Below are 14150 nucleotides of genomic sequence, written 5' to 3'. Positions count from 1 at the left end.
TCTGTCAAGTTTCCGCAACATACGATGAATTCGTAGTAGCAGTGCATATAACATCTCCATCACCCTCGGAAGGAACACACAGATTTTTTTCGATAAGGACCAATGTGAATTCTCGCTAATGCCCCTATCACAAGCGTTCATTCCAGGATCTTATCGTCTTTTTACTTTTAATAATTTAGTTATTTTCTTCAATTAAAAAAAACCCTAATCCTCTTCTGAGTTTTCCCTCTTCCGATGTACGTCTCCGAGAACAACCGCGATGATTCTGATCGAACCGCTTTCAGAAAAGCAGAGAAGAAATACAAGCTCTACTACGACAACAATGCTTCTTCCAAGAACAAAAAGTATTCAACTATTTTGTTTCTTCTGATCGTAATTTGTTTCAGTTTTCAGTTCTCAAATTCTAATTGCAATTCAATTTTTTTTTCAACAGGAAAAAACAACCTAAACCCGTGGATTTGACGGAGGTTCTTGACTTCAGATCCATTCTAGAATGCTATCTTCGGAACGGTGCGCTTCCTCCGGGTGTTATCGTTCTCCATGAGAACTTCACCTCTCCAGTTTTCTCTTTGCAAAATCGCCCAGGTATTTTCCTTAAACGGATTTACACGTGCATTTGTAGCTACCCAGTTCATGTATAAGAAACTAATGAACTCAACAACACTATCGGATGATTAATTTGCAGGCTTTTATTTTATTCCTGGGGCATTAACCATGGAGAAACAATGTAGTTTGATAAGGGAGAGTTTGACTGATTTTCCGCAGCCACCTAACAGAACAAATCACAATGCCATGTATGGTCCAATTCAGGATGTTTTTGGTGCTGCTAAGGAAGGGAAGGTTTTGGTTGAAGACAACTCTCCAAATTCTTCATCAGAAACTGATGCTGATGTAGATCATGGAGATTGTAAGGAATGGAAATTTGCTACCCAAAAGGAAGTGTTGTTGAGAAAATGCAAATCCGTTTCTGCTTCAACGTTGCTTCGGAAGTTGCGATGGAGCACTCTGGGCCTGCAGTTTGATTGGTCCAAGGTAAGTTTTGATTCACCACTTAGGTTTTTTTTCAGTGAATCATTTCACATTCTTTCCAAAATAATTGAAATTTGGTTCTGGGTTTATTTTTGGTTTGGAGACTCTGTAGTTGGTTATTGCTTGAACATGATATGCTGCTTCACATACATATGTTTTTAGCTTGAAATGAACGATTTTTGTAATTGTGTGAATAAGATATAAGAACAATTGCTATAAACTCTAAACTCTAAACATCAGTGGAGGAGTTGATTCGTCTTAATCAATTAGTTTCTGTAATAAAGATTGTTATTATAAGGTTGCTTGATATGTATCTTAAATTTTGCTAGCAGTAGGAATTCTTTCTGCCCTGTTCTAAAGATGTCATAGCAAACCTTTTTTTGCTAAAGTTATTATGGTTGCATAGCCTACCTGTGCACCAGTGAATCTTCATTGAGTTATAATTTAGTTTCAGTTTCCTACAAGAGTCATACCTATTGAATATTCATTGAAATTACTTATTTTTACGTTTGTGTGCAGCGGAATTACGATATGTCTCTCCCACATAACAAAATCCCTGAAGCACTGTGTGAACTTGCCAAACAATTGGCCAAGTCTGCTTTGCCTGCTGGGGTTGAATTCAATCCTGAAGCTGCAATTGTGAATTACTTTGGTTTAGGTATGCTTTAAGCAAATATTTATTATGAATTCAGCTGTGTGATAGTTCCATGTGTCCTTTTTTACTCCATTTAGTTTACTCTGATTCTATGCAAAAAAAAATTGTCATACCATTGGTAAGCAAGAAATCGTCATATTCTTGCATCACAGACGATTTCCAGTTCATGAGAAAAGAAAATTTAACATTTTCTTGGAACAATCTGCTTCATATTGTTTTATATTTAGCCTATCATGTTATTTTTTGTATTATTCCAGGGGACACACTGGGTGGTCACCTTGATGACATGGAAGCAGATTGGAGCAAGCCTATAGTTAGTTTAAGGTGTTATTCTACTTTCTTTTGAAATTTTTGTTTCTTGGGTTAACTTGTGTTTGGATCCTAATTCGTTTGTTGTCCCCCTTGGTTAGTCTGGGCTGCAAGGCTATATTTCTTTTGGGAGGAAAATCCAGAGAGGATTCTCCCCTGGCAATGTTCCTGCGAAGCGGCGATGTTGTTCTTATGGCTGGAGATGCAAGGGAATGCTTTCATGGTAACCATAACCTATAAATTTAGTTAGTGAAATATTAAGGGTGTGTTTGAATTGACCATCCTGTATGAGAGACTCGTACGACTCTAAATTCTAAATCCTAAACTCGAAATCCTAACGTGCAAGTGTTTAAAGTAAAACAAACGCCTACTGAATCAAAGTGAATCAAAGTGGGTCATATTGATCATTTGAAGTTTTAAAATTAGAAGATCTGTTTCACTTTAATGAAGATTATCACTGGGAATAAACATGGTTAGTTTATAATTGAGCTATTATGCTGCTGACTTGTGCAGTTTCAAAATTCTGTCTAACTACTGGGAATTGGTTTCATCTATGTTGCAGGCGTTCCTCGAATCTTCACAGATGAAGAAAATGCTGAAATAGGCCATCTTGAGAAACAGCTGACACATGAAGAGGATCTTTGTTTCTTACAATACATCCAAACTTCTAGAATCAACATTAACATCAGACAAGTTTTTTGAGTGGTCTTTTATTTTCTTTCAAAGTGAAATTTTGTTAAACAAAATATGATTTATTAGTTATATTTGAAGAGATTATTGCTTCATTTCAATTTTATACTACCAGTGAGTATTCTCCACCAAACCTCCTTTGCTCAAGTTCTTTTATTCTTTTTCTGAGTCTAGAGACTTGGGTGTTAAGGTAACACTTGATAATAAATACTAACTTTTTATGCCTTATTCCTTTGTTAAGCACTGAAACTATTAGGCTGGGACTGTATTTGAAATGTACCAAACGCAAAAGCTGGTTAGAAATATTAATATTAGAATGGGAGATTACAATAATTAATCACTAGTTCTCATTCATAACTAATGGGAAACATAGCAATTTATGTAAAAAAATCTGAAATCTAAAATTAAAATTCATTTATCTGTAAAATAAAGACATTTAAAATTTTAATTATTTAATCTCTTGACTGATATGAGTTTAGAGTATTGTGATGATGTAGGTCTTTTGTCTATTACAATAATGTGAGAGCTAACATAATTGCGTATACTGCTTTACTTGATAACTAGTAATTTGACCCGTGGAACGAAAGAGATTTAATTATAAAATATAATATATTTATTATATAAATTTGATTTCACAAAAATAGAAGGATTTAAAATAATAATAATAATAAAAATGTATATTATATTAAAATTTTCTTTACGAATGACACATGTCCATCTTACATCAGCCCACACATCACTATTTTTCTGGGATAAAAATATAATTTTATTTTGATTTTTTTCAAAATTTTGTTTGAATGACACATGTCAAGAGTTTCTTCTTCAATTGTATATGTTTATTTATTTATATTTATCGATACAGAAACTTGAAAGGAAAAAAGAATAAAACAAAAAGTAGGACATGATAAAATAATAATTAGACTTCTTTTTTATTTTATTATGATTATAGAGTGATAGATTATTATGGAATATGAAAATAGATCATATAAAAAATTAGGAAAACAAATATGATTTTTGTCAAAAAAATCACTACAGATAAAAATTTATGTTGAGAGTGGGATTTGAACCCACGCCCTTTCGGACCAGAACCTTAATCTGGCGCCTTAGACCAACTCGGCCATCTCAACCTTCTGTTTATTAAGGAATCCAAAATATTTTAATAATTATAGTTTTCCTTAACTTTCATTAAAATAAAAAAAAAATATGGTTTAAAACGAAATAATTTGTACAGAAAGTGAGGAATGGATTATTGCTAAGTATTATTAAAATTTAAACATTTTGTTTACCATTAAGCATGTTTTTCGCCACATTGAACTACATAATGAAAGAATACCAAATAAATCACCAATAATGTAATAACAACTTATGCATGAAAAATCACAAGTGTATCTGAAGTGTTTTTACCTTTTACAACAAATTAATATCGAAATCAAAATCAAACCCTTGGCCTTCAAAAATTACAGTATATTTTAGAATTAGTATTTAAAAAAAAAAATAAGTGGTGATACAAATTTATGAAGCAGACGAAAAAAATGTCCTTAGAACAAATGGCTATAATGATAGCCACCATTAGTCACAATATTAGAAAAAAGTCAACTTCTATCACATGTGGTCAATTTGTGTTGCGCTAATTTATAATTTTGGATAAACAATTCAAAAAAAAAAATTAACGTAAATTTAATAATTTATCTTTTTGTGATACTAAAAAAATGTCACAAATTTTATCCATTATTGTTCTTTCTCTTCATCTTCTTCTTATGCTAAGTTAAAAAAATAATCTTAGTAAAGGATTTCAAAGTATATATATATATATATAATTCTACTACTCTTTGGTCGGATGATAGATGGTTTTCTGACATACTTAAATCCAAACAACATAAAAAATTCATCATTTAATCAGTAGTAAGTTAGTTTATCTGCAAATCATGAATAAGGCGTAATTGGGTTCCTCTTTGAGTCCTATGTGCGGGTCCATGAATTAACAAGGATCTAACCAAAATGTATAAATAGTAAAGACAATCAAGTAACACATGTAACTTTTCAACTCTCACACATGCATATTCTTCTTGGACTAACTTGAGCGTCAAAGTATCCTTACAAGTTCTTCCGTCATTCGATAGAAGCAGAAGGATAAAAAGGCTAAAAAAAGTGTTGAACCGGAAGACCGAAAAGATTGAAAACAAAAGATAAAGAAATCACTATACGAAGAATTTAACCTTGTAAGAACATTTTCTATGAGAAATTCAACTTTGTAAAAACAATTATAAATCAAAGAATAAATGTTTCAAACCATCTACATTTTAATCATTACTATTATGCTAAAGTAGTAATTGTGAGAAGTAATAAGACTAACAATAAAAACAATATTGAGAATGAGATAAAATTAATATACTAATTAAGTAACTATCAAATCAAATAGGTTATACCAACCTTTAAGGAATATATACATTTTTAAAAAGGGTTATAGATAATTCAAAAACAAATTAATTCTTTATTTCTTAACTAATTTCATTTTAAATATCCTGAAAAAAAGATTAAAATTAGAGGGAAACTAAGAAAAAAAATGCAATTAATTAAGAATAGTATTGATTAATTATGGTGAGGAAGGAAGAGAACGTGTGTGGGCTTTGGATTGGGAAAGAGAAACCCAAACGAAAGAGAAAAACATCTTCACTACACTCCAAAACCCAAACCTTCTTCCAGCCACCAAAACCAGTGTCGTCAACGTGTACAATTCCACAACCACTTTCTTTATTTATTTACGATTTTTTTCTCCCTTCACCTCTTATTCACCACTCCACACACCCATAAACAAATCTTCTTCTTCTTCTTCTTCTCTCTCTTCATCTCTCCGTCAAAAGCCATGGGTCCGGTGGTGCTCAGCCAACTCGCCACCGGTCTGAGCGTGCTGGCCGGAGCGGTCATCGTGAAGTCGGTCATGGACCAGAAGCCCATGGCCGGCCCATTCAGCCGCTGCCCCACCTGCAACGGAACCGGTCGAGTCACCTGCCTCTGTTCGCGTTGGTCCGACGGCGACGTCGGATGCTCCACGTGTTCCGGGTCGGGTCGCATGGCCTGCAGCAGTTGCGGCGGCTCCGGCACCGGTCGACCCTTGCCGGCCAAAATCGCGATTCGCCCTCCCAGCCGCCCCTCTTAACGGCCAACCACTACTTTTAGCGTTAGTATAACATTTTAATATAATATATATACCTTTTTCAATTTTATTTCCTCCCAATCAATTATTATGTACCTATTATTGCTATTATTTCCTCACTGTTACCATGTAATATAAACTGCACCTTCACTCTTGTAATCAACACAGAGTATTAAGAACTGAGACAATATATATTTATGATGATTCCATAACAAATGCATAGTTGATCAGTAATTTTTTTTTTAAATCAATTTTAAATAATATTATTATGAGATATGTGATGTGTAACAAACCAAAAGAGGCACATTATTAGGATTAGTATTCCTTTAATTCTCTTCTTTTATTTCTTATACAATTCGCCGATTCTTCTCTTATTTTTTCTCTATCTCTTCATGGATAGGATTTGTTTTGAGTTGGTAGAATTTGCTTTGAGTTTTTGTTTTTTTACAGGATTACTGTCTCTCATTTTATTGGTTGGAAAACCTGATATTTGATTCATATTATATAAGTATGTGTAATTGAACCACATTCCTGTTATTCAATCTTATTGTTGATTAAAAGAAAAAACTCTTCATGAATTGAACAAAAGTGCCGTGTTCTTGAATTTGCCCGCGTGCTTGAAATGTGAATTAGGTTTTAGAGAATCTTGACATGTATTGAATTGTTGTTATTATGGGATAGAGTAAAGTTTTTAAGAACCTCAAGTTCTACTTTTTCCCTTAAAATTTATCTTTTTTAATTACTCTTAACTCATAAAAACGATATCATATAATATTATTGTTCTATGTTCTATCATTTTATGTGTTATATATCAGTGCATTTAAATTGTTGGTTGTCACTAGCATAGCAGTGAAGTGTTGAAAAAGTTGAAGTTGCTGCAGTGAATTTTGAATGTGTCCTGCGCAAATTGGCTTTGCAATTTTCTATCACTATGCTTGACCCGATCAACTTGGACCGTTTCAGGGCACTGTCAATTATTTTATGTAGTATACTAGTTTTAAAATTAAACAATGTCTTCTTACGTTTTTTTCTTCTAAACAATGCCAAACCACCCTTTTTTATTTTAAGATTTGATCACAAGAATTGTGCTTGACTTTGATTAGTCGTTAGTGCCAGAACATAATTTTGGACGAATTGTCACAAAATAATTGAAAATGTAAAGGTTGATCAACATATCAGTCACTTAATAAGAAGCTGTGATTTTATTTCATGGTACCACTGTGCTTGTTTCTGGATGAAACTAGGATTACATAAATTTCATATTGACTTTTGCATTAGAAGTCTTTCTTTTGGTTTTCTGGTGGGGTGTTAAATCTCACTCCATAAGTGGTGGAAAAGAACATGAAACACAGTCAAAGGAAGCAGATATATGATTATGTGATATCTTAATGCTATCTTATTTCACAAATAGTTAATCAAATATTCTTCTGGAAGAATTGAATGAAGCGAAAAAATAAGTTTTAATGTTCATTAGGCTAAACTTTGAAAATTCTAAGCAAAACTGTGATATCTGCTGATACTTTAATTTGATCCAATTAAATCATCGTGGCTAACATAACACGTGGTCAAACAAATATACAGTCAAAGCAATTGGTCATCTTCAACGGCATAGATGGTAAGACCTTCAAATCTCACTACAAAACCACTCTTCTTAGTATATTAAAAAGGGGTTATTTTCAGCATTTATAGCATTTATATTTCATATTTACCCGTCTTTCCATAGGTACAATGTCATTCACTTAGTCTCGGTGACCAATCGACCGTGTTAACATATATTTAAGGCCTTCAGTAAAGCACAATGACAATTATGAAAATTCTTTACATGTTCCATTAAATCCGAGTAATACTCTCGATAAATCGGCTAACACTGATTTAATGGAAGATATTAATTTATTAAAAGATATTTTCCAAATGTATCACGATATCTCTCTATAAATTAGATAATCATGATAAATAAATCAATTAACACTGATATTTGATAGATTCAGTTCATAACAAAATATCAATGTTAAACACTATAAATAAACTCCCTACAAATATATAAGATACGTTTTAATTAGTTTTCACTATATACTCTTAACACAAATTACTTAATTGATCTCAGAATAACTTTCTTATATTAACACAGACCTAGCATAAAAAATTTAAAAACAAAAAGATTTGAAACAAAGAACGAGAAGACAACCTTATATAACCAACTTCATTATTATCTAAACTCAATTTTTCTATACAAAGTATAACTCGTTTACACCAACATGATCTAAGAAACCAGAAAATTCACTCTCTAACTCAACATAAAAGTATACTTTTCATGGTAAGAATTTAGCAGGAGTCAATTTGACGTAGAATTTTCCCAACGTGCCTATTTATTGTAAGTTGTTATTAAAACGTGTGAACATTGTTCACCGAATCGAGCGTGCACGTTTGATACATGTTTTAATTCCTCTTTAGGACCATTGTTCTCCATATTCTTCCCAGTTGACTTTTATTTTGTTAATGCAATGCTTAAAAACAATGAACTAGTCTTCACATTCTTCTTTAATTTTCTTGACTTCTATTTTTTTCTTTAAATTATTCTTTTCGGCACGATAAGTATTTGATTAATGTGGACTCTCCCTCCACTGAAATCTATGTAGACTGAATTTTATTATTATATGCACTTTTTCTATTTGTTAGAGCAATACATTATTTAAAATAATTAATTATTGTTGGTGTCTATATTATTTTAATGTACGTTTTTCAATGTTATAAGTTATAATCTAATTGAAACAATTTATTTGCGAGTAATTCAAGTATTAAAAATTAAAGTAATATACCAATTTAGTTATTTTAAAAAAAAATTAATTTGGTTAAACATAAACTTACATACTCAGATTCAGATGAAGGTGATTTAAAAAGTGGGATTGACATAAAAGGAATACATTTAAAAAAAAATTGAAGGATTAAAATAATCCTTATTTGTTTTGTGTATCCTTCCATGTAATGCTTATGTATTATATTGATTAACGTGACCAAAATAAATATTAAAAGAATAGAGAAAGAGACAAGTGAGTTTAATCTATAATGGGTTTAATCCAAGATTGAATTGAGTAATATTAATTAAATTAATGTAGCAGGGATAAGGATGAACATTTGACTAAATTCTATATGTGGTTATATATGGTGAGTTAATAATAAACCCTTTTTTATTTTTAACCTTTTATGATTATATTTTTATTATTTTTTCTTTGTTTTTATTCTTTTTGCAGCCCATATATAATTAAGTTAATTCCGTTCAAATTTTGTAAACACCAACTCCAATTTGAAAGTTTTGTTTAAATAAACTTATCTAGAAAAGAACATGGATGAAGAATGAGAAGAAAAATAAATTTAAATTCGCATGAGTTAAACGGGAAATGTGGAAATTAGCGAAAGTTTCGTTTTATTCATATTTTATTTTAGGCCGATTTGAATTTTGCGCATGTTATATTGTTCATGCACTGCAAACACACTATTGGGCCTTAGTACTTATAAGCCCTAAACATAACCTTCGGACAAAAACTTGGTGGGGCCTTTTTGTAGATTAAGAAAAGAAGGATTCTTTGTGATGTGAGCCAAAAAAGAATAAGTGTCCAAAATAGAGAACAAATAGGGCAAATTCTTCCTACACCCAATATTTTCCAACTGCACCCATCACAATTTAAAAAATTCCAAAAATAACCTTTATTTCAGAAATAAAAAACTGGAATAGAAAATAATACATTCCGAAAATATATATCCGGAAGAGTTTTTTGTGTTCCAGATATAAAAATCCAGAAAAAAAAATCAAAAGCCCATTTCGATGAGAAATTCCGTAATATAAAAAATAATACATTAAGGACATTTTCGTCTTTTCAATTAAAATTGGGTGCAGTGATATGGGACAGGAAGCCATTATCAACAAATACTTAAACATAGTTATTTTTTTACAATTCTTCCTACACCTCCATGCCTTCTTCGTACACCTTATAAAAGAAACGAAATAACAATTTTATCCTTTTTTACACTTTTTTAGTATTTTAAATTACACAATAAAAATACAAATAAATGGATTTAATGTATTTTGGATTGTATAATTCAAAATACAATTTTTTTTTATATTCTTGAAAATACGAGGATGCTAGAAAAAACTAGAAGGTGTGGGAAAATTTTGCATAGTTTTTTCACTTTTATTTTTCATGTTACATAAGATTCTTGGTGATTCTCTTCTCCTCTCACCTTTTTGAGTTCCTATCTTTATTTTTATTGAATGAAATGTGCCCCACTGGTTTGGTACCTAAAAAAACAAGTAGACCCTAGAAATGCAGCAATATTGATAAATTAAGAAATTGAGAAAAGAGTTTATTGAGAAAAGAGTTGGCATGAAAATGCAGCAACATGAGTGAGTGCATGATATTGGAATGGTAGGGAATGTGGTAAAGATTTGGCACAATCTCATTCTTATCTTCATGCCTGAGGCAAAATCATAGCCTCCATTTTCAACACTATCAAGTGGATAAAGATACACACACCACACTCCACACAATCCCTCTATTCCCCATTTCCATTGCATTTATTAATAACAACAAACACAAAACAACCCATCTCTCAAAATATCTCATATCTTATCTTCTACCTTATATTTTAAAAAGAAGAGATAAAAAAAACACACTCATTCATTTCAAGGTAAGAAAAGCTTCTTGAATTCAATAGTTCTTTATTCAACCTCAAACCTCTTTTTATATAAGAAAATGACCATCTATATTTTAAAGTACTACTAATATTTACACATTATGTATTCATTTCAAACCTTTTATTAACACTTATGTACCTACATATTGTATTGACTAGGAAGAGACAATGAGAATATTGAAAGTTGAAATAAGATAAATAAATAATGGAATAAAAAAATATTGTATCAAAGTTCAATAATTAGGCCTAAAACATTTATACTTAGTAATTACAAGGTGTGAAAAGTAAAAGTCCAATCAAGTTAAAGCCTAACAACCATCACTATAAATAGGTGATCTGTTTATCAGATAAGTAGAGTATTTTATCTAACAATTGAACAAACTGATTCTGACTTTATCATTAGAACCCTTGCAGGTACACGCACCCACCTGAGAATGATCATGGACCTAGAAGTTGAGAGTTGACCCACATTCAGTAGTCAAAAATAGGCTCAAACCCATATAACAAAGTTCAAACTAGCTGATCCATTAACCGAAAACTCAAGTTAACATCAAGAGACTAAGAAGTTGAGAGCAGAAGAAGAATGAGTTAATTGTTTTTAAGACCCGATAAGGACACTTTTACTTATTTATATATTTCTTTCGGTCACAAAGTCAACCATCAATTTTAATATTTTTTCACTTCGTTTATTACTTAAAAAAATTATGCAGTCGAAAGACATTGTTAAATTACAAAACAGCATAGCTAGGTTGGTGGAAACAAGTTCTTTGATGGTAGGAAATGTTGGTTAGCAGTGATACATGTGTATGGCCATGAGTTAGTGTTTGAGGTCCACCAACACCATCATCTCCTTCATGATAATAACAATAACAATAGATCCTATATAAAGAGAACATGATGTTGATTTATCTGTTTTGCACTGTGATTATTTTCTCATGCAACCATGTGCTAGTATTAGTATGGTTGGTTATTATGTTTTGACCCTGAAAACAATCTCTTGATTATGTCTCTTGTGAAATAGAATGAATCTAAGAAACTCCTTCACACATACTTTAACTCTAACCATGATATATTGTGTGGGGTCTCTCAATTTTCCACATTGCTTACTCCTCTTATGTTTTCTTTGTTAGTTGCGGAGTCAACAAGCCAAGTTGCAGCCTTTTGAATCATTGACTTGTGTGTGTGGGAGAAAGAACAACACAACCTCTGTGAGTTGTGTGAATCCGAAACTACTAAATTATGCAACACTAGGTTTCTCTCATCACCCCATTGCTTACCCAAATGCTCTTAAAAGCTAAGATTATGTTGTCGGCTTCTTGCTGGTTTGGCCCCTCCAAAAAATTATCATTCTGTTTTTCAGTTCGTGTTCATATTCACCACATGGTCACATGCTGCTTGGGGCAATTTTGCTTCTCAAGATTTGTAGCAACTAACATTCAATTCTAATGCTAATGATGAAACCAATTTGTGGTTAGTGGGTGCAACGCAAGAATGTCAAAATTGGAGATTTATATTGTAATACCGACACGAAACTCAGCACCCAATCAAGGCCGATCGAGATAACTAATAATGAAACTGATTAATGATCTAATATTAGTTAATACATTGTTATTAGACTCAATAACAACAAAAAGTCCAAAATAATTATATAAATAAAAATAAATCTCAAGAATCAGATACGTTATCATCTAGTACTAAATACAATGAGTGTCGAATGTCAAAGTTTTACTTAAGGGTCGGAAAGTCTTTTGCTGGTACCATTCGAATCCAAACAGAGTTCAAAGAGACGAGTGAAGGAGTGAGAGATGCTGAAAAAGTTAATTCGTGAGGAAGGAAGGACATAATATCAACCGATCAAGAAAGAAGTTCAATAGCTCTTTTGGTTTCAACCCCTTCGGTAACAAAGATTTTAGAAATTGCTTTTTCTTTTTTTTGTGGACACAATTAATCTCTTCTGATTGCCTCTGCCATACCCTAACTGTCACACACCATGTTCGCATGTTGTTGGATGTGGGCTCAGTTCTTGGTAGCACTAGTGGATCTTAATCAGTGTTCTCTGATAAGTCTACACAAGGTTAAAATGTTCATTTTTTTTGCTAAATTCAGATTATTCCTCTAACACAATCAAGACTAAATCTTTCAAAACACAAAAATTTCTTTGAGCATCTTAAGATTTGAACTGTTCTTACAGTCTGAAACTAAAAAGTAAATAGGAGAAAGAGTATGTTGGGAAAATGTTGCACAGATCCTAAATTGTAGCATGGCATTGAGGTAAAAAAGAAGAATCCGACAGCTCTTTAAGTTATGAATTATTGAGATCCAGAACAGCAAGGCTTTTCAATTATTAGCACGATCACAACTCTTTCCACAAGATTTTTGGGTCCAACAAAATATAACTCAAACTCAACTTATCTTACTTCCTCATCAAGCACCCCACTGCTTTCAATCAAATAATGTTTGAAGTCAAGACTAGTAATTACATTCACCAGAAATTTTATTATTTATCATATCTTTTAAATTTTGTGTTTTATCCCATTACAAGAAATTCATTAAATAGCAACCAAAATTAAAGATAAAATATAATTAGTCATTGTATTAACTAAATTAGATACTATTTTAGAGACTAAAGACTTATCTGTATCTAAAGTGATGTCATCTCAACGGATTTGAAGTCGAAACATCGATGCTTTCTATGAAAATGGAAAAGTGATTCCAAAAACGAACCATCATTCTCTTAATCCTTGATTAGAGGACTCGTTTCAGTACACTCAATAGTCTCACATTGTTGGAGAATCGAATCCAAGAGCAATTTAAATACACATTTCACCTTTAACCATATGAAAAGTTTTTTAAGGAAGGAATCAGAATTATTATGAGCTTTAAAACAAACAATTCATCGAATATGATTAATCTTAATGACATTATTTCAACATATAGAAACAAAGAATTAATTGCTAACTGATTGTAGTTATAATCCTTTATTAACTTTTTGTTTATGATATTTTTAAAACTTCTATATTTGTTTCTATAGATGCTATAAGTATTATGTCTACTTATGATTTGCAGGAAAAACCTTACTTCATGAAACTATTTTCTTCTTTTTCTACAACCATATGTAGAAGCTATTGGAATGAAGGTCTAAATGTATAAAAGTGACCTAGTTAAGTATGATAGTCCCCATATACATAATTTTGTTTTATATATTAGCCAAAATGATGCAACTATATTGTTTGGAAATAAAACCTAACCCTTTTATCTATTTTTTTTTTTTATCTCTGCAAAGGATTAAAGGCATGTTGGTGTTTTGGACGGTTTACGTATCACTCTCATGCTGATTATGTTATTATATTAACAATGTTCTATTAAAGTTTAATTTTAAAAGATGATTCAACGAATTAAAGAAGAAAAAAAATATATAAACTAGATTCACACGATATGAAATTAAATTAAACGTACGAAAACAATTACTACTCTCACCACTACCAAGTTTGTATTATTTCATTAATATTGGAAACAAGTTTTAATTCATAATGGGAAATGCTTGCAAGTTTGGGACGTAGCATTCAAAGATGACGTAACTAGTTATTGGTCAATGCATGCACACATACGATACAACCCTCATTT

General features: G+C 31.5%; 2 protein-coding genes and 1 non-coding gene across 3 annotated transcripts; 2 read left to right on the top strand and 1 right to left on the bottom strand.

Moving 5' to 3' along the window:
- LOC137815256 (oxidoreductase, 2OG-Fe(II) oxygenase family protein) lies at nt 1-2816 on the top strand. The gene is made up of 7 exons (XM_068618371.2): nt 1-344; nt 434-585; nt 686-1032; nt 1549-1687; nt 1942-2008; nt 2095-2216; nt 2556-2816. Exons 1-7 carry the CDS (start codon nt 235-237, stop codon nt 2693-2695), a joined length of 1077 nt encoding a protein of 358 aa, XP_068474472.1. The 5' UTR covers nt 1-234; the 3' UTR covers nt 2696-2816.
- A 913-nt stretch (nt 2817-3729) lies between these two features.
- Nucleotides 3730-3810, bottom strand: TRNAL-AAG (transfer RNA leucine (anticodon AAG)). The gene has a single exon. It is a non-coding gene; the product is annotated as a tRNA-Leu (tRNA).
- A 1497-nt stretch (nt 3811-5307) lies between these two features.
- On the top strand, nt 5308-6053 carry LOC137815254 (chaperone protein dnaJ-like protein). Its single transcript, XM_068618369.1, has one exon. The coding sequence runs from the start codon at nt 5547-5549 to the stop codon at nt 5838-5840; it is 294 nt and encodes a 97-aa protein (XP_068474470.1). The 5' UTR covers nt 5308-5546; the 3' UTR covers nt 5841-6053.
- The last annotated feature ends 8097 nt before the right edge of the window (nt 6054-14150 follow it).

The sequence above is a fragment of the Phaseolus vulgaris genome, chromosome 1 (genome assembly GCF_051622355.1).
Source record: "Phaseolus vulgaris cultivar YP4 chromosome 1, ASM5162235v1, whole genome shotgun sequence".
Classification (NCBI taxonomy): Eukaryota; Viridiplantae; Streptophyta; class Magnoliopsida; order Fabales; family Fabaceae; genus Phaseolus; species Phaseolus vulgaris.
This window is presented reverse-complemented; position numbering and strand designations above follow the sequence as displayed.

Excerpts from the sequence above, each read along its gene's own strand:
- LOC137815256 (XM_068618371.2), top strand. The coding sequence starts at position 235 with ATGTACGTCTCCGAGAACAACCGCGATGATTCTGATCGAACCGCTTTC. Across the intron at positions 586-685 it reads CTCTTTGCAAAATCGCCCAG|GCTTTTATTTTATTCCTGGG; the intron begins GTATTTTCCTTA and ends ATTAATTTGCAG. Across the intron at positions 2,009-2,094 it reads AAGCCTATAGTTAGTTTAAG|TCTGGGCTGCAAGGCTATAT; the intron begins GTGTTATTCTAC and ends CCCCTTGGTTAG.
- LOC137815254 (XM_068618369.1), top strand. The coding sequence starts at position 5,547 with ATGGGTCCGGTGGTGCTCAGCCAACTCGCCACCGGTCTGAGCGTGCTG.